This window comes from Mustelus asterias, chromosome 11 (assembly GCF_964213995.1).
Source record: "Mustelus asterias chromosome 11, sMusAst1.hap1.1, whole genome shotgun sequence".
Taxonomy (NCBI): Eukaryota; Metazoa; Chordata; class Chondrichthyes; order Carcharhiniformes; family Triakidae; genus Mustelus; species Mustelus asterias.
In genome coordinates, this window is record NC_135811.1 from 104607464 (window position 1) to 104628357 (window position 20894).

Sequence of the window (20894 nt, forward strand, 5' to 3'; positions counted from 1 at the left end):
GATCATCGCCAAAGGCTCCGCAATCTCCTCCCTCGCCTCCCACAGTAACCTGGGGTACATCCCATCCGGTCCCGGCGACTTACCAACCTTGATGCCATTCAATAGTTCCAACACATCCTCTTTCTTTATGTCCACATGCTCGATCCTTTCTGTCCTCCGCAATCCAGCAGTACAACCACCCAGATCCCTTTCCACCGTGAATACCGAGGTAAAGTATTCATTAAGCACCTCCGCCATTTCTAACGGTTCCGCACAAACTTTTCCCCCTTCACCTTTTAAGGGTCCTATGCCTTCACATCTCATCCTTTTACTCTTGACATATTTGTAGAAAGCCTTGGGATTCTCCTTAATCTTACCCGCCAAGGTCTTCTCATGACCCCTTCTCGCTCTCCTAATTTCCTTCTTAAGCTCCTTCCTACATCGCGTATACTCCTCTAAATCCTTAACACCTCCTAGCTCTCTGAACCTTCCGTACGCCTCTCTTTTCTTATTTACCAGGTTCATCACAACCTTCGTGCACCACGGTTCCCGTACCCTACCAACACCCCCCTGTCTCATCGGAACGTTGTCATGCAGAGCTCCAGACAAACATTCCTTGAAAATCCTCCACTTTCCTTCGGTACTTTTCCCCAAGAATGCCTCCTTCCAATTTACCCGTCTAATTTCCTCCCTGATGACACTGTATTTCCCTTTACTCCAGAGAAACACTTTCCTAGCCTGCCTGACCCTATCTCTTTCCAATGCTATCGTGAAGGAGATAGAATTATGATCGCTATCCCCAAGATGCTCACCCACCGAGAGATCCTCCACCTGTCCAGGTTCATTAGCCAGCACCAGATCAAGAACAGCCTCTCCTCTAGTAGGCTTATCCACATACTGTGTCAGGAAACTCTCCTGGACACACCTAACAAACTCCTCTCCATCCAAACCCCTAGCCCTAGGGATATTCCAATCTATGTTTGGGAAATTAAAATCTCCCATCACGACAACTCTGTTATTCCTACATCTCTCCAGGATCTGTTTCCCCATCTGCTCCTCAACATCTCTGTTACTATTGGGCGGCCTATAGAAAACACCCAGCAAAGTTACCGACCCCTTCCTGTTCCTAACCTCCACCCACAGAGATTCCGTTGTCAGTCCCTCCACGGCGTCCACCTTCTCTACAGCCGTGACACTATCCCTGATCAACAGTGCCACTCCCCCCCCTCTCTTGCCTCCCTCCCTGTCCTTCCTGAAACATCTAAAACCCGGCACCTGAAGCACCCAGTCCTGTCCCTGAGACATCCAAGTCTCCGTAATGGCCACCACATCACAATTCGAAGCAGCAATCCACGCTCCAAGCTCATCCACTTTATTCACTACACTCCTGGCATTAAAATAGACACATCTCAGACCTTCAGCCTGAGCACTTCCCTTCTCCCTCACTCGTCTAACCTCCCTCTTACCCTGTCTACATTCCTTATCTATTTGCGAGCTAACCTCCTCGCTCTCAGTCCCCTCATTTCGATTCCCTCCCCCCAACCTTTCTAGTTTAAAGTCTCACCAGTAGCCTTAGCCAACTTTTGTATTATTTTCCATGAAATCAATCGTGAAGTTTGCTCCACGTGTCCAGCCGCAGTGTAATACAAGTTTCACTTAATTGTGAATTCAGCAGAAATTATATATTACCAATAAAAAAGATATATTGAAAGGTTGGGATGAACTGGATAGATGGGGAGACCCACATGGTAGGGCTGAATGGCCTGTTTGTGTGTTTTATGCTCTGTAATTCTGTGCATTCTTACCTGGCCTCATCTTAACAAGCGTTTTCCGAGTCACCTTTGAAAAGATTGCATTTGGGGTTACGTGAGAAAGATTTGTTTAGATCACGAAGAGATCCCTCAATACTCGGGAGTATTGAGGGATTATCAAAAGTACTCGTGTTTGCATCACATCTTGTAACGACCAGTGTTCTCATTCACATTTTACAGCCAATTAATTTTGAAGTGTAGTCACTGTTGCAAAATGGGCAATGCGACAGCCAATTTACACACAGCAAACTCTCACCAACAGCAACGACTGTTCAGACAATGCTTTTTGTGGTGTTAATCGAGGGATGAATACCGGCCAGAACACCAGGAATAACTCCCCTGTTCCTTCTGCCAATGGTAGTCATGATGTGGAGATGCCGGCGTTGGACTGGGGTAAACTTCTGCCAACACAGTGGTTAGCACTGCTGCCTCTCAGCGCCAGGGACCCAGGTCCGATTCCAGTTTGGGTCATCGTCTGTGCAGAGTCTGCACGTTCTTCCTGTATTTGTGTGGTTTTCCTCCGGGTGGTCCGCTTTCCTTCTGAAAAATGTGCTGGTTAGGTGCATTGGCCATGCTAAATTCTCCCTGAGTGTACCCAAACAGGCGCTGGAGTGTGGATTTTCACAGTAACTTCATTGCAGTGTTGATGTAAGCCGACTTGCGACAATAATAAACTTTTAAATAATGCCGCGCCTTCATGTGTCCTGCGAGAGAGAACGGTCAGTATAACACCTGGGCTGAAAGATGCCACCCGGCAGTGCAGCACTCCTTCTGCACTGCAGTGGAGTGTCAGTCCAGATTATGTACTCAAATTCTGTGCAGTGGGACCCAACCCCATCACCTACTGACTTGGAAACAAGAGTGTCAGCTACCGAGCCACAGCTGCCACGCAAAACACAAACAAAATGGACACCACACTCTGATGCAAATAAACAAGATAAATTATTTTCTTTTGAACAATTTGCTTTTTAGTAAAAATGTAATCCTTCATAGCAAAATATCTCTCTGACATTAACTCAATTCACATGTTGCACAAAGGCAACACGGCCACCAGGGATCTTCTAAACAGTTCTGTGAATAATTGCAAAGTTATTTTTTAAAAAAACAAATAAATAAACAAACCCAGACAGATAAATCTCTTTCTAAGGCAAATGTTTCCATAGAAATATTACAAATGAGAATATTTAGATTTTTTTCTTTTTTTTCTGCTTTTGACAAATAATATTTGAAATAAGTTTATTTACAAATCAGATGAAGCACCTGTACAACTTATACCCAGAGTTACAAACATCAGACTATTTAAAAAAACGCACAAGCAAACAGGTCCCATTTGCAGATTAGACCATTTGTTACTTGCCTCGATAGGACTGTGGATTAAAAAAAAAATCCTCTCTCTCAAATAGTCTCTTCACCTCTACAGGACATTTGACAAACTACCCCTTCATGCAAACTGCTACATGATCTCCCTCCCCCGAGTTTGGGGGGGGGGGGGGGGGGTCGGACGGCAATTCAACTGTGGGAGGCTTCACCGTTGAGCAATGCCATCCTCCTCCCAACGGGCACACAAGCATGTTTCTCCTGGCAAGGGAGGGAGGGGGGGGGGGAGGGGGAGGAGTCACGGGTTCTGAAGCAGGAACCCTCCAAATTGTGCACGAGAGATATTGCCGCATCCCTACCTCTCTGTGCCAACTGCAATCAGCTGACTGGGCACAGATGGGTGACCCCAAAACTAAGATCTTCCAGGTGTGTGCGTGACTCCTCAAGTTACACACTGGCCATTGCACTGTGTCACAGAGGGTGTTGTGTTACCCTAAGATAAGCCTCTACACAAGATTAACAAGTTGAATGTAAAACAAAAACATGTTTCTTTTTAAAAAAAAAAGCATGGTACATTTTATAAATGTGCTGTAATCTAAAAAGGAAATGTTTTCACAATGATGCTTTTTCTTCAATTATTTACATTACTTGCACAGTATCCTGATGCTACATCATGTGTCCAAGCCTCTGCAGCTACGGTTTAACACCGGTTTATATGACTTTGCCACAAACTCTACCAAAAAAACAGCTAAACCAGACTACAGTGCGCAACATGACTGTCAATCACAAGACGGCCACCGCTCCCACGTTTAAAAAGTGCATAGGAAAACAATAACCCATTACAACGGAGACCAAAACTCGATCATCCAAGTCTGGCCCCACTCCAACATGTTTATTGGATTATCTACTTCTAAAAGCAATGGAGAATTACAATCAGAACTACCCCCTTCTGCCCCCCCCCCCCCACCCCACCCTCACCCACCCCTCTTTTTGAACCAAGTTGACACATGGCATTGACATTTCTGGTGATTGTGTTTTGGATTTGTACATCGACTGCCTACGAATATACCCCTCACCTCCCCAGCTCCTGGCCACGGGAAGTTTCCTCTTTGCTTGGTACGTGTAGGGTCGCCAACTATGGCAGGACACATTCCTGGAGAACATGACCTCCTAACTCCTAATTGTCCTGTCCCCATTTTCCTGCCTTTGCTTTTCCAAAATGTCCTTTCAGGATGCCCGGCCTGAATCCCACTAATTGGAGAAAGGAAGATACATACATCTGTGCTGACTCTTGACTTTCAGTTGGAAGAGCTTCACCCCACTCCAATCCCCAAACAGACCAAAGAGCTCAAAGAAAATGGGAAAAAAAAGTAAAGTTGTATTTTAATGTCCCTATCGTTTTTTCATAGGGTTTCTTTTTCTTTCACAAGTGTCCTGCAGATTAACTTCAATTCTTGGAATTATTAGCCACCCGAGTCCCTTTTTGTACATAACATCTCTACAAGAAAATTTCCCTCTGCCGCCACTCAATGTGCTTCTCACTATTAATATAAAAAAAAAACTCTGCCCAAAATTGCACCTCCATCATTTTTATCAGTGGAATCGTGGAGAATAGGTTATATTACTTGCATATACAAAAGGCTTTTATTTTATCTGACTGACTTACAACTTACTTTGAAGGGGTGAAGTCACCAATCAATCAGGTTTCCTCCAACAGAAATCAAAGCCATGAAAAGATTGGATTTGATGCCAAAGTTCCATCCTGGATTCAACTGCAACTTTCTGAATCGCTTTGAGAAAGGAGTCACTCTCTGAGCGCCGTACTGATTCAAAAAGCTAAAGAGAAAGATGGCACTTGCATTCAATGACACATTGATCCACCGTACTTGATTCAGAACACCAAAGATGTCAATGGTAAGATTGTAGAAACAACCAGAGCAAACAACTGTCCTTGTATCCCTTCTCTACCTGTAGAAACTGAGGGCCAGCCTCTACACACACACCCACACACATCCCTTCCAGAATTTGTTCGATGGTGAACCCTGGTTGACTTTGAGCTTCCTAATCCTGGGACACCAAGACCATTTCAAGCCCCAACCTTTGATTAAAACCAAGGCCAAGGATTGAGCCTCAGAACCCCCACCTGAAAGGAACAGAAGCCCTCCCCCTTCTTTATCCAATATTTAGGGGTGACATTAGAAGCTGAAATCTGCACACTTCCAGCCACCCCTTCAGTCAGTGGTGTCCTGTGGCCTTAAGCCATTGACACTCTCGCCTTCATTTCCCACATGACCCAGTCACAACTCCCTACGCCACAGCTCCTCCACCCCTCCCCAACCCCCGAGGGAACAGCACCATCCAAGCCAATGACTCTCTGAAGGGATATCACAGAAACCATTCCTTAAACCCAATCACACAGTGAAGTCCCAAAAAAAGTCTATAAACACCAGATTTAACACTTTCAGCGGCATAAATGGAAGTGATGGAGCTGTTAAGAGTCTGATGTTAATGATACTAGAAAGGTGTCTTACAATGAGCATCACAAACCCAACAGTTTGAACTCCTATTGCTTGGGTAATAACAAAGAACTGCAGGCGGTTAGGACCCTGAGCTAACATTTCTCTCCTTGACATGAATGCAAGTTGAACTTCATAATTTTACTTTTGTTTAAAGGGGAAATTTTCTATCAATATACAACTGCGAATATCTAATTCACCTTCTTCTTCATCTGCAGGACTAACCAGGCAACTCCCTCTTTATTATTGCAGCACCCCTCAATAGCACCTACTCTTCTGTACAGTTCCTGCAGATTGTATTTACAATGGTTTACAGATTAAGCTGCTGCTAACAAAAAAAAAATTTACATGAAAAATTCTTGAAATCCCTTTTGGCAGAATCTGCCACTCTCCAAAGGATGCTCCCCGCATGCCCAACAGAATTTGGGAAGCATCTCAATGGAATTCCCATTCAGGTTGGATGTTTTCCTGGGGATTTCATCATATGACCTCCAAACCGCCTTCCCGCACAATGCTGCCATTGGCTGCATCATTGCAAAGGCCCATCCTCCCACAGCCAATCGGAAAGCCTATAAAAGCCTCTTTGCTATCCAATTGGGCCATTTTCTGACTGTCGCTAAACCAATCCTTTCATTCCCATGTCCAATTTTGTTTTTAATATCTCATTTACAAATAAAAAGTGTATTAATAATTTGGAAAGGCTCAACTTCATACAGCCTCCTCTGATTTTTCTCCTTGCTTTGCTCACAGTAGTAATTAATCTTCAATTCCTGGAGATGGAGAGAAATCCTGAAAGGTTGGCAACCCAAGCTGGGCCCTTTCACAACTGATGGTAAGGGGGATCGGAAGTTTCATGTCACCAATTCTTCTTCTAATTCCAAGCACCCATAAGGTAGCTTTTATTCCTTTTCTCCAACTAGACTGCACCAGATCAGAACCTATTGGGAATTTTCCCTTGGATCGGGAGCTTAAGAGGGAAAAGTTCGAGAAATTATCCTCATTCAATGATGCATAGCTTTCAGATAAAGTGCAAGGTAATTTTCTGTTGAATGCAACAAATCAGCACCGCATTCCACCCCACGATATATCAGCCCAGATTATCCAAAGTCTGGAATTTCTAGCTGACTGGGTTGGACAGGTAACCACCACTGGTTGCCGACTGGAAAAGTACAAGTTTGTTTTTTTCTTGCTACAACTATTTTTCTTTGCCTGTCGCCACCTTGAGCGAGGCCCATAGTACATCCCGGGTCTTGGACGGTGGATGAGAAACCAGTGAAAATAAACTCGACAGGCTGGCTCAAGACTTTGACAGCAATACTTGGAAGTTTTTTTTTGAAAAAAAAAGGAAAAGTCACAAAAGCATCAGTTCTCTCAAAGGCAGAGCCCCCAGTTTGTTAGCAACTCAAAATGGAGGCAGCTTCCTTGATTCGGGCATGTCTGCAAGATGGAAGATGGTCACATAGCCAAGGACTTTCTATACGATGAGGTATTTGAAGCCAGTAGGACGCCCAAAGCTCCTCTTCAATGATGCTTGAAAACTCGCCATGATGTCCTTAGACGTTGATTATCGCACCTGGGAGTGGTTACTGTTAACAGAGGAAAATGGCGACACCTCCTGTGGACTGGTGCGTGTCACCACGATGACCAGAGGCTACAGCGACTTGGCCACAGACACCAACGCTGAAATCAACAACCCACGATACTTGATAGCTTCATGTGAGGCACTTGGCAGCAGAACCTGCCTCTCAAGGAGTGGCCTCTTCAACAAAGGTGCACTATCTGAAGACATGGTCTGAAATGGATTGTTTGCTGCGTGTCATCATCTTTCATCGATGGAAAGATCCAGAAGTTTTTTTTTAATTAAGTAAAATTAAACAGAATTTCCTGGCTTGCCGGCCAATCCTCCCACCCGAGCTTGCCACTGGCTATGGGACAGGCAGTTGGATTGGAGCTGGTGAGGTTGACCCAATTAGAAATGCAACGTAACCAGAGCAATGGTAACTGGGCTCATTGAGCTGTGAACGGATATGGTAGAACGTTATATATTCCAGCTGTCACTCTGTTCAGATTGAAGGGTAGCTGGCAAAACTCTTGGAAATGTTGAGTTTCGCCAATATAACATTGAGCGGTCCAAAATCCTACTCATTTGTGGGAGGCCCCCAAACTCTTGATCTCCTGGGAACTCCCAGACTCCTGATTCCCTTGGGGATGCTCACAGACCCAAGTCTCTGGGGAAGCCCCAAACTCCAGTTCCCTCAGGTAGCCTTTGAACCGGGTTCCACACAACACTCAAAAGCTTTCGTGAAGAAAATATAATTTCCTATCTGGTGAAATGTCGGACCGGACCCACCAGTGCACTAAACAATTCAAAAAAAAACAAACGTGGTTCTGTGGGGATGGAATAGTCAAATCGAAAATAAATGCAGTGAAATGTGAGGTTGAATTAACACTTTCAGTGATAGGGGGAGGGTTTGGGGGTAGGTGGTTGTCTATGGGGTCTAGGTTTGTAGTTCTAAGTCTGTTGAAGAAAGGGAAGGGGAGATGCAAGGGGAAAATGTGGCTTCACATTCCCGTCAGCGGGAATGTCCATAATGAGGAAATCCAAGGGACTAATCTGGAATGTGAATGATTACAACCCAAATTCTGACCTACTCTCTTCAAACTGAAGAACAAGACACACTGCGAAGCAAAACACCAAATCCTACAAAAAGTTATTAGAAATGTCTACAGGCTGCTCAGTGTTTGAAAGAGAAAGTAGGTTTGTGAGAGCCTTGAATGTAATAAATCTTCTCTTTCCAATCCAGCAGGGCGTTTTCTCGTTTTATTTCAGGTTTCCTGCATTCTCCTCTGTCTGAGGAAACCTTCTTATCTTGAATCTCCATTATTTTATTCCATGCATGCCGTCCTCACCTCCCATAGCTGCTCATTCCCCTAATCAAGAGGAACAGGTTAGCACTCACTGGGCTTTTGTTGAAGGTGGTTTGTAATACGAGTTACCCAGAGGTGTGAGGGATGACACTGGGTCAAAACCCTGGAACGAAATACCCAACAGCACTGGGAGAGCACTTTCATCACTCGGACTGCAATGGTTCAAGAATGTATCTTACCAACACCTTCTCAAGGGACAAGTAAATGCTGAATGGATAAAATTTAAAAAAGGAACACCCCCTCCCTGTGTGAAAATATTGCTTGCCAGCCATCTCCCGAATATCCCAGGTGAAAACTGTACGAATGGTAACACCCTGGCAATGTCGCCCAAGCACAACCAATTCTAGATGGACCACTTTGGGGTGTTGTTGACTTTGAAATGAGGGGAGTGGTGGAGGGGGTGGGGATGCGGGGGAGAGAGAGAGAGAGAGAGGAGGGTTTCTCAGTCCAAGTTCAGGGTGCTTACAGCAGCAACCTTCTCTCCCCAGCAAACCCAATCCGATCCTCCACCTCACAGTTTTGTCTGCTTAAAGATACCAATTTGGATCTCACTCTGTTGACAGAGGCTTGCTTTGTAAATTGAAAAGAAAACACAAATATCCATACACACACAAAATAAAGTTACAATAGTTGACACAGAAGACTCTGCGAGAGAAAGGTTAGTCACTCACATACCACAGATATTGCTAACCACAAATTCAGATGGGTGGATGGTAAGTGAAAAGTTGTTCCCATCCTCTGACTTTGCGTCTAAAGATAGTTCTTTGAGTTTCTGTACAGCAGCAATGATCCATTTTCCTAATTTCCACCACAATAGTGATGTTGAATTTCCACTGCTTGGATTCCAATGACTCACGACAGATCAGGGACAGCCCCTCACTGCTGATAGATTAAAGATGCCCAAAAGCTTCAGTATCCCTCACCCCCACCCCGCCAAGAAGCATTATTTGTCTTTTCCTGAGAAGATGCAACGAGTTCCCTTGTGCTTCCAGCTTGTTGCGTTTTGTCTTCCACGCGCAAGAGACTGTCAGTCAGCAGCAGGTATCCAAGGCGGTTCGACTCTTGACCCATGACCTTTGACTTCAAGGAAAGAAGTTGTGAAGGAGCAAGGTCCAACACTGTTGTGTCCAACATGCAGACACGATGTGGTACAGGACGTCAGCTCTTCTCTTGGTTGACTTTATCATTCAGCCTCTTGCAAAAAAAGGCAAAAAGAATATCATTAGGCATCTACAAGATTCATATTTATGCTGTGATTACGCTGTGTCAGACTCCATTTGGAGTATTGTGAGCAGTTTTGGGCCCCATATCTAAGGAAGGATGTGCTGGCCTTGGAAAGGGTCCAGAGGAGGTTCACAAGAATGATCCCTGGAATGAAGAGCTTGTCATATGAGGAACGGTTGAGGACTCTGGGTCTGTACTCATTGGAGTTTAGAAGGATGAGGGGGGATCTTATTAAAACTTCCAGGATACTGCAAGACCTGGATAGGGTGGACGTAGAGAGGATGTTTCCACTGGTAGGAAAAACTAGAACCAGAGGGCTCAGCCTCAGGCTAAAGGGACAATCCTTTAAAACAGAGATGAGGGGGAATTTCTTCAGCCAGAGAGTGGTGAATCTGTGGAACTCTTTGCCGCAGAAGGCTGTGGAGGCCAGGTCATTGAGTGTCTTTAAGACAGAGATAGATAGGTTCTTGATTAATAAGACGATCAGGGGTTATGGGGAAAAGGCAGGAGAATGGGGAGGAGAAAAATATCATCCATGATTGAATGGCGGAGCAGACTCGATGGGCCGAGTGGCCTAATTCTGCTCCTATGTCTTATGGTCTTATGGCAGAATATTTATTATTAAACCAGACCCACCATTGTCTCGGGGAGTGATAGATACGCATTTTGCAATAAATTCAAATCACTTTTTGTCATTTTTTAAATTAAGCATTTATATTAGATGAAATCTCATGTAAAGCACATTTCTTGGTCATGAGCCTTACTTCCTGCTGACAGAAAAGTATGACCAAAAATCACGTTAACAGTTCCTGTTTAATTTTGGTATGTCAACTGTCACAATAGAATTATAGGGTCTGGCCATTAGGAGCGAGTTGTCAGAAATATCCCTTCCAATTTGACCAGAAAAGAAACATCACAGCAACAAATAAAACTGGACAATATTGAGAGAGAGAAAGAGTGGGGGAAGAGGGGCGAAAGAGGGGAGAGAGAGCGAGAAAGAGGGGAGAGAGAGCGAGAAAGAGGGGAGAGAGAGCGAGAAAGAGGGGAGAGAGAGCGAGAAAGAGGGGGAAGAGAGAGAAAGAGGGGGAGAGAGAGAGAGAAAGAGGGGGGGAGAGAGAGAGAAAGAGGGGGGGAGAGAGAGCGAAAGAGGGGGGGAGAGAGAGCGAAAGAGGGGGGGAGAGAGAGCGAAAGAGGGGGGGAGAGAGAGCGAAAGAGGGGGGAGAGAGAGCGAAAGAGGGGGGGAGAGAGAGAGAAAGAGGGGGGGGGAGAGAGAGAGAAAGAGGGGGGAGAGAGAAAGAGGGGGAGAGAGAGAGGGGGAGAGAGAGAAAGAAGGGGAGAGAGAGAGAAAAAGAGGGGGAGAGAGAGAGAAAGAGGGAGGGGGAAGAGAGAGAAAGACGGGGGGAGAGAGTGAAAGAGGGGAGAGAGAGTGAAAGAGGGGAGAGAGAAAGAGGGGGAGAGAGAGAGAGAAAGAGGGGGAGAGAGAGAGAGAAAGAGGGGGAGAGAGAGAGAGAAAGAGGGGGAGAGAGAGAGAAAGAGGGGGAGAGAGAGAGAAAGAGGGGGAGAGAGAGAGAAAAAGAGGGGGAGAGAGAGAGAAAAAGGAGGAGAGAGAGAGAAAGAGGGGGAGAGAGAGAGAAAGAGGGGGAGAGAGAGAGAAAGGGGGGGGAAGAGAGAGAAAGACGGGGGGAGAGAGTGAAAGAGGGGAGAGAGAGTGAAAGAGGGGAGAGAGAAAGAGGGGGAGAGAGAGAGAGAAAGAGGGGGAGAGAGAGAGAAAGAGGGGGAGAGAGAGAGAAAGAGGGGGAGAGAGGGAGAAAGAGGGGAGAGAGAGAAAGAGGGGAGAGAGAGAAAGAGGGGAGAGAGAGAGAAAGAGGGGGAGATAGAGAGAAAGAGGGGGAGAGAGGGAAGAAAGAGGAGAGAAAGAGGGAAATAAGAGGGGAGAGAGAAAGAGAGAGAAAAGGGAAGAGAGAGAAAGGAAGAGGGAAGAGAAAGGAAGAAAGAAGGAAGAAAGAGAAAGGAAGAAAGGGAAGAGAGAAAGAAAGGAAGGGAAGAGAGAAAGGAAGAAAGGAAAGAGGGAAGAGAACGAAAGTGAGAAAGAGGAGTGAGAGAATAGAAAGTATGTTTGAGAGAAAAAGGAAAAAATGTGAGCGAAAAATAGTAGTGGAGAGAGACAGGTCTGGGGATTAGGTATGCATTATGTATGAAAGCTCAGCACTTACCTGAGCTTTCTGTACATTGCTGTCGGTGTGAACAGAAAGGAAAGAGTTGGTTGGGCCCGAGTGAACAGGGAGGGATGGAGACCCTTGTGCGAGGTTGTTGATGGGGAGTTGTGACGTTGCGGACATCTGTAACCGCTGGTGCTCCCGCTGTCTGTGCTGCTGCTGCTGTTGCATCATCTGATAAACCAATGCTTGCTGATCCTGGGTCAGGTTACAGGAGACACTATTATATAAATAACCCTTAGAAATATGATTCATTGCTGGCTGAAATAGTCAGGAGTCTGCCCTGGTTTTTAAGCTGTCCAGATAGCTTTGCTTGGCAAAGATATTGTTCAGTGTGAAATTGAGTAACAAAACCCAGAGACATTTCAGGTTCAATCCCTAACCTATTCTGAGCTAGCTGAAGCCACAACTAAAATATGCTTTAACTTCCCTCAATTGCTGTTGTTTGCTCTAATTCACAGCACATGTATCCTGATTATATAATTATTTAGTAACTTACAGAACAGGTACAATTGGTCTATGCCGGTATTTATGCTCCACAGGAGTCTCTTTCTACTCCCTTTATCGAACCCTATCTGCAGATCCTTTCTCCCTCATCTAGTTTCCCCTTTACTGTATCTCTGCTGTTCATCGCAACCACTCCACGTGGTAACAAGTTCCACATTCTAACCATTGTTAGTTTAAAGAAGTTTCTCTTGACTTCCTTACTGGATTTATTGGTGATCTTATTTATTGGAGATCTTACATTTATGGCCCCTAGTTTGCACCTCCACAGCATTGGAAACAAGTCTAGATCAGTGCTCTCAGACCTCTTCGTGAATATCTCTCTTAAGTCACTCTTCAAACATTCTCTTCTTGAGAAAAATCCCAACCTGTTCACTTCTTGACAGCTACAGCATCTTAGTTCTGCTCTCGTCCTTGTGAATGTTCTTTGCACCTTCTCCAGCACTGGTGTTCCTCCATCCCCAGCCCAACACATCTGCTGCTGACATCCCCCTCCACTCCTTTGTCACTTTCAGACTATCCCGATGCTTGCCTGACTGGTTTCCCATTCTTTATAAACTGCACAGCGTACAGCTCCGCTGTTTACAACATAACCTACACTCACCCATCACTCTTGCCCTCACTGGCCTATGGGCGGCACGGTGGCACAGTGGTTAGCACTGCAGCTTCACAGCTCCAGGGTCCCGGGTTCGATTCCCGGCTCGGGTCACTGTCTGTGTGGAGTTTGCACATTCTCCTCGTGTCTGCGTGGGTTTCCTCCGGGTGCTCTGGTTTCCTCCCACAGTCCAAAGATGTGCGGGTTAGGTTGATTGGCCAGGTTAAAAATTGCCCCTTAGAGTCCTGAGATGCGTAGGTTAGAGGGATTAGTGGGTAAAATATGTGGGGGTAGGGCCTGGGTGGGATTGTGGTCGGTGCAGACTCGATGGGCCGAATGGCCTCCTTCTGCACTGTAGGGATTCTATGATGATAATTCTATGACATGCTGGTTGGGTGCATTGACCCGAAAGGCACCAGATTGTGGCAACTTGGGGATTTTCACAGTAACTTCATTGCAGTGTTAATGTAAGCCTTACTTGTGACTAATAAATAAAAATTATGTTGAAACTCGGTGGTGGGGGAGTGGCGATTATCTGACCCCACCCACCGCCAGGATCTTTAGTCCTGTCAATAGTCAACGGCTGACCTGCTACGTCCCCCGCAACGAATCCGGAAAATTCCGGCCTTAGTTCCCTGACTCAAATTTAAAATTCTTACCCTTATGATTGCATACCTTCACGGCGTGACACCTCCCTCCCCATTGTCCTACACTACAACTCAGTTCTCCAAAGCCACCATTCTCCCAGGTTTGTGTGTATCCACCCTCTCTAATCTCTTTACCCTATAGCTATGCTTTCCACAGTGTAGGCTCCACACACTGGAGTTCCTGAACAAAACTCTTCTCCCTCTCCAGCTCTCCCTGTCCGCTGGAAACCCTTCTTAAAAACCACTGCTTTGGCCAAACTTGCGCTCACCCTTCTCTCCCTTCCCCCGAATATCTTCACCTTTGGCTCAGCATCCCAGTGGCTTGGTGAAAGTACATTTGGCTGTTTTTAAGCAAGTTACAGGCCCCACAAAAGTGGTGCTCGTTATGATCCATTTATTATTCATTTATCTTTTCATGGGATGTGGGTGCCGCTGGCAAGGGCAGCATTTGATGCCCTTCTCTAACTTGAACAGAGTGGTTTGCTAGGCATTTCATAGAGCAGGTGAGAGTCAACCACATTGCTGTGGCTCTGGAGTCACATGTAGGCCAGACCAGGTAAGGTACGGCACATTTCCTTCCCGAATGGAGATTAGTCAACCAGATGGGTTCGTTGCGAGCAGTCGTGGTCATTATTTCTGAAACTAGCTGATTTCCTTTCTACAAGATTTGCTGATTAGTTTGATATTCCAGATTAATTAATTGAATTTCAGCTCCACCCAGTGACATGGTGGGATTTGAATCCATGTCCCCAGAGCATTAGTCTGGGCCTCAGGGTTACTAATCCAGTGACATTACCACTGCGCCACCACCTGCCATTTTAGCCATCTGATGTTATCATCAAGCCCTCTTGCTGGGGGTCTGACATGGTTAGATCCAGAATAAAGCACCGTGACTCTGTCTGAACAACACATCTCAGTCTTATAGAATCATAGAATCCCTACACTGCAGAAGGAGGCCATTCGGCCCATCGAGTCTGCACTGACCACAAACCCACCCTATTCCCATAACCCCACATATTTACTCTGCTAATCTCCCGGACACTAAGGGGCAATTTAGCATGGCCAATGCACCTAACCTGCACATCTTTGGACTGTGGGAGGAAACCGGAGCATCCAGAGGAAACCCACACAGATACGGGGAGAATGTGCAAACTCATTCTCAGTGTCGGCATTTAAACTCAGGGGTGGCACGATGGCGCAGTGTTAACACTGCTGCCTTACAACTCCAGGGACCTGGGTTTGATTCCCGGCTTGGGTCACTGTCTGTGTGTGGAGTTTGCAAGTTCTCCCCGTGTCTGCATGGGTTTCCTCCGGGTGCTCCGGTTTCCTCCCACAGTCCAAAGATGTGCAGGTTAGGTGCACTGGCCATGCTAAATTGCCCCTTAGTGTCCTGGGATGCGCAGATAAGAGGGTTTAGTGGGGTAAGTTTGTGGGGTTATGGGGATAGGACCAGGGTGGGATTGTTGTCGTTGCAGACTCAATGGGCTAATGGCCTCCTTCTGCACTGTAATGTTTCTGTGGTTCAATTGGGCCAAACGCAGGCAATTGAGGCTAGCTTAGTGGTTAAAAACAAAGAGGGCAGCATGGACGTGTTGGGCCGAAGGGCCTGTTTCCATGCTGTAAATCTCTATAACTCTATGACCATGACTCCACATAGAGAGTGACCAGAGGCCAGAATCGAACTCGGATCCCTGGCGCTGTGAGGCAGCAGCTAACCACTGTGCCGCCCCTGTGTCACGCGCCGTCTTGGTCACTTTTGACTCAGAAATGCAGCGGATCTTACCGGAGTGAGCTGCTGAGAGGTCAGTAGCTGTTGTAGTTGCTGCTGTTGGTACAGGAACTGTCTTTGCTGCTCAGGAATATGCCCCATTCTGGAGATGCCGCTGTACAAAGACACAAAGAGAGAAAGCTCAGCCTTTCTGGGAGAAGTAAGTGGCTATAGTAAAGGCAGACTTCTACATTGGGTGGAATCACACAGCTGATGCACAGATGAAAGCTCATTCTTTGCGGTGACTATGACTGGTTGCATGACATTGATCAGGGGGGCGTTTGGAGGTGCAGGAACCTGGAGCATTGACATCAACTGGTAAAATCCCTAGGAATCTGGTAAAACACAGACGTCTGGGCATTCCACGGACAACGGATTGGAGGAGGTGGGGGGGAGCCAAGGGCAAGGGGGAGGAAAGCCAGGGGCAAGGAGAGAGGGGGGGGAAGCGAGGATGAGACAGGAGCGAGGGTTAGCTCTCCTGTTTTCCTGCAAGATTAATTGACCTGTCACCAATAGAACAACTTTCACGCATTGCTTGCTTCACCTGCCTGCACTCTTCTACCCCACCCCATACACACCCACCCACACATACACTGACCCCCCCCCCCCCCACACCACACACATGCACATACACTGACCCACACACACACACACACCAACACACCCACCCCCACTGACACACACGCGCACAATTAGCTGAACTTCTGTAAGATCTGGAAGCTATACTTCCTGTGTCCCTGAGTGTGTGGGTGTGCGTGCGTACAGTGTTATGGAAAGCTCATCAAATACAGCACCGTAGGTGTTGGCCTTGGTTCAGTGGGTAGCACTCTCGCCTCTGAATCCGAAGGTCGCAGGTTCAAGTCTCACTCCAGAACCTTGAGCAGCTAGTCCAGGCTGACGCGGTTGGATATATTGTCCATTCTGATGAGGCAGTAAACAAAAGCGTTGTCTGCTCTCTCAGGTAGGTGTGCTATTTGAAGAAGCGTAGGGGAGTTCTCCCTCGTGACCTGACCAATATTTATCCAATCACCAACATCAGGAAAACAGATTCCCTGATTGCTGCTCACTGGAGGTTACTGTGCACAGTCTTCCTCATTTCAATGTTGCTGACTACATTTCAGAAGTACCTTCAGACACGACACAAAGTCTTTCATTATAGTCTTTCATGGGAATATTTCTGATAATTCATTTCTTGCACTACTTTGAGTTAAACAATTTAAGTAATTGTGAAGTAGCAAGTTAAGTGTTTTTAAAATGCCTATTTTGGAATTTTCAGCTTCTCTGAACAAAGTGATTCTGCATCATAGAGTGGACTTGGATTCCAAAGGTTGAGAAGAGACTCCCCTTCCCCCCTTCCCCCCTCCCCCCCCGCCCCCCCCCACCCCCACCCCCACTCAAAGGCACAGCAGTAGAACAACAAACTGCATTTATATAGCACCTTCTAATATGGGAAAACACCCGAATGTGTTTCACAAGAGCATCACCAAACAGAATTTGACGCCGAGACACATAAAGAGATATTAGAACAGATGACAAGAGACTTGATCAAAGAGGTGGGTCTCAAAGGGTGTCTTTAAGGAAGAAACAGAGGTGGAGAGGTTTAGACCGAGGATTCCAGAGCTTAGGGCCTAGGCAGCTGAAGGCACAACCACCAACGGTGGGACAATAGAGTTGAGGATCCACAAGAGAACAGTATTGGAGTGTTGGAGCATTGTGGGGAGGGAGGGAGGAGGGGGGGGGGGGGGATACAGAATTCTCATATCACACAAGCACACTGTTTCTGTAAATACGTAAGCTTACCCTGCACAAACCAATCATCTTAAATAAAGGAACTGGCAATCAAGAGACACAAACCTTGACTTGGGATTGACATTATTTGTTCCAAAGTTTCAGCGCTATCCATTTCTGGGATGGGAACATGACTGAAAAAGCTGGAATTATAGTTGCACTTGAGAAAACTGGAGGGTAGTTTCAGAACCAAGCTCAGAGTGTGTCGCTACATGTAGGCCAGATTGGGTAATGACAGCACATCTCCCTACCCCAAAGAGCGCTCTTGAACCAGGTGTGTTTTATGACAATCTGGTAGCTACCACTGACTAATATACCAGCTTTTTTATTTCATATTTATTCATTAATTGAATATAAATTCTACCGGTTTGCCGGTGGGATTTGAATGCGTCTCTTCAAGTCATTTGCCGAAAACTTTGAGTTACTAGCCCAGTAGCATGACCATGAAGCTACCTCACCCATATTAGGCATTAGGTGCAGAAGGAAAGGGACAAAGAGACAAATTTTCCCCTCCTGCCGCCACGGGCAGGACAGGGACCATGAGCAGATCCATTGACCTTGGGCGGGATTTTCCAGACTTGGGGTGAGAGTGGCTGGAAAATCCAGCCCAAACATTGGGTGGGATTTTGCTAACTCGCTCGGGCAAGACTGGAAATTTCCACCCGGGGTCAATGGAGGTTTCCATTGTCGGATCCCTCGCCCGCTCTGATTCCCTGGCGGGTGGGGTGGTAGAGTTCCGGCCATTGGATTGGCAGTTGTAAATTACAAGAGGTTGAAGATGGAAGTTAGAAGCCCCACAGATTTGAGGTGCTGTTCAAACAGGTTTTGAGTAACAAGTCGCTGTTGCCATGACCACTTGGCACCATTAGAGGGAGGTCTGCTCTCCAGTTAGCTCATTATGAGCCTCTGCTGGTTGCAGCGGGTACTGCAACATTGCAGCATCTTGCCAAAAATCAAAGTCTTCTAGTGCTCGTTAATCAGGATGGCAGCACAGCTTCAACCCTCGGCAGGCAGTGGTTTGAAATCTTTGCATCTGTAAGAGGTTGCTTGAAGGCAGGACGATTTGTAGGTAAACAGGAATGGAGAATGCTGGAGAAACTCAACAGGTTTGGCAGCACCTGTAGAGATATCTCTTCCAGACCTGCTGAGTTTTTCCAGCATTCTTTTGTTCCGTTTTAGGTTCCAGCACCCACCATAGAAACCCTACAGTGCAGAAGGAGGCCATTCGGCCCATCGAGTCTGCACCGACCACAATCCCACCCAGGCCCTATCCCCACATATTTTACCCACTAATCCCTCTAACCTACGCATCCCAGGACTCTAAGGGGCAATTTTTAACCTGGCCAATCAACCTAACCTGCACATCTTTAGACTGTGGGAGGAAACCGGAGCACCCGGAGGAAACCCACGCAGACACGAGGAGAATGTGCAAACTCCACACAGACAATGACCCGAGCCGGGAATCGAACCCGGGACCCTGGAGCTGTGAAGCAGCAGTGCTAACCACTGTGCTACCGTGCTGCCCTATTTTGCTTATTAAGTCGGTGGACACTTCAGTGCAGTACTGAGGGATTGCTGCAGTGTCAGAAGTGCCATATTTCGGATGGAACATTAAACCCCTCAGGTGGACATAGAAGATGCCACGCAATATCCAAAGAACAACAGGGGAGATTCCCCACCCAGAGTCCTGGTCAATATTTACCCCACCATCAACACCACAGGTTCTTTGATCAGCATATTGCTGCTTTAAATTGGCTGCTGGGTTTCCCAGCTGACAACAGTGCTTCCATTTTGGAAGCACCTAATTGGTTGTAAAGTGCTTCAGAGTGTCATGAAAATAGCTATAAAAGGTCTTTCTTTTCCTTCCCTCAGAGCTGCGTGGGGGGGACAGTTCAGGGGCGGGTAAGCCACATGTATATTTTATCTGGTCACTGCCCCCCTGCCAGTGAGGGAGAGCCTGTAAGGTGTTGGGCAAAAGAATCAGAGACAACACGACAAAAACATTCTTGATACAGCGAGCTGTTGTGACCTGGAAGGCGCTGCCTGAGAGGGCAGGTGGAAGTAGATTCAATCGGAACTCTCAGGATTTGGATAATCAAGTGAAGGAGAAAAGAATGTAGGTCTCTGCGGAAAGAACGGGAAGGCGAGATTAATATTTTAGCACATTCATGGAGTTAGCACAGGGGCAATGGGCCAAATGGTCTCCTTCTGTCCCTTGCAGTTCTATGAAGTGCTATTTTCTGCTTTATAGCACAGGGGATCAGGCAGCAGATTCACATAGAGCCATGGAGATACAGACAGCACGGAAACAGGCCCTTCGGCCCAACTCATCCATGCTGACCAGGTTTCCTGAACTGAACTAGTCCCATTTGCCTGTGTTTGGCCCATATCCTTCTAAACCTTTCCCATCCATGTACCTGTCCAAATGTCTTTTAAAGGTCGAAATTGTACCCGCCTCTACCACCTCCGCTGGCAACTCCTTCCACTCCCGCACCACCCTCTGTTTGAAGAAATTGCCCCTGATGTTCCTTTTAAACCTTTCCCCTCCCATCTGAAACCGATGCCCTCTAGTTTTGGACTCCCCTACCCTGGGGAAAAGACCTTGGCTATTCACCTTATCAATGCCCCTCATGATTTTATAAACCTCCTATATAAGGCCACCTCTCATCCTCCTACGTTCCAGGGAAAACAGTCCCAGCCTATCCAGCCTCTCCTTATAGTCCAAACATGTGACTGGTGGAAGCAGTGTCTGAGGTTTTTACTGATTCTATTCAGATACTTCCCGCACCGACAGCACAGCGAGGACACAAATCCAGCTTTGCTCGTTCCCGAGTCATAATTTATTTCAAATTATACAGACTCTCATTTGCATAATGTGACATCAGCAGCCTTGCCAAGGGGCAGCAACACACATTCCTGATAAAAAATTCAAATTAAAGCAGGCTAGGCCAGCAGCAAGATTGAGAAAGACGGATCGCAGTTCCATATTAAACACTGAATCATCAGCTTAGCTTGATGATTAAAAATACTGGACCATCTTTGTCAACCATTCTCGAATATTCAATCCATCTCTTTTAATTTAAACCAAAGATAATGCTTGTACACTTCAGTCTCAAATACCCCAATGCTTCCCTATCTCCCACCCTCCATGAACTTGAGTTCATTCAACACCCTGCTGTCTATATTTCAATTCACTCCCAGTCCCATTCACCCATCAACTCCGTCACTGCGGACTTGCACAGGCCCCCGGTTCAACCTCATGCTGAATATTTTCATCCATCTTTTCAAATCCCTCCATCATCCTGCCCTGTCCTACTCGCGTAACCTTCTCCAGCCCGACAACCACCAACCGCACCCCCCCGCCCCCACTCCGAAAACTGTGCTCACGCAATTCATGTTTTCTGCGCACTGGCACGGTGGCACTGCTGCCTCACAGCGCCAGGGACCCGGATTCAATTCCCGGCTCGGGTCACTGTCTGTGCAGAGTTTGCACGTTCTCCCCGTCTCTGTGTGGGTTTCCTCCGGGTGCTCCGGTTTCCTCCCACAGTCCGAAAGGTATGTCGGTTAGGTGCATTGGCTGTGTTAAACTCCCTCTCAGTGT

The 20894-nt window shown here is 46.6% G+C and overlaps 1 protein-coding gene across 8 annotated transcripts in view; it reads right to left on the reverse strand.

The window, feature by feature from the left end:
• Positions 1–2746: 2746 nt before the first annotated feature.
• LOC144500760 (protein AF-10-like) overlaps positions 2747–20894 on the reverse strand; it is a 213661-nt gene continuing 195513 nt past the window's right edge. For 6 of the 8 annotated variants that reach the window (XM_078224169.1, XM_078224166.1, XM_078224162.1 and 3 more), the window contains 3 exons: positions 15521–15620; positions 11989–12189; positions 2747–9745 (listed from right to left, as the gene is read on the reverse strand). In XM_078224169.1, coding sequence (XP_078080295.1) covers positions 9710–9745; positions 11989–12189; positions 15521–15620 — 337 coding nt within the window. In that variant the 3' untranslated portion in view covers positions 2747–9709. Of the gene's footprint in view, positions 9746–11988; positions 12212–15520; positions 15621–20894 lie in introns of those variants that run through there. The other 2 variants (XM_078224167.1, XM_078224168.1) reach the window with 2 other exon arrangements.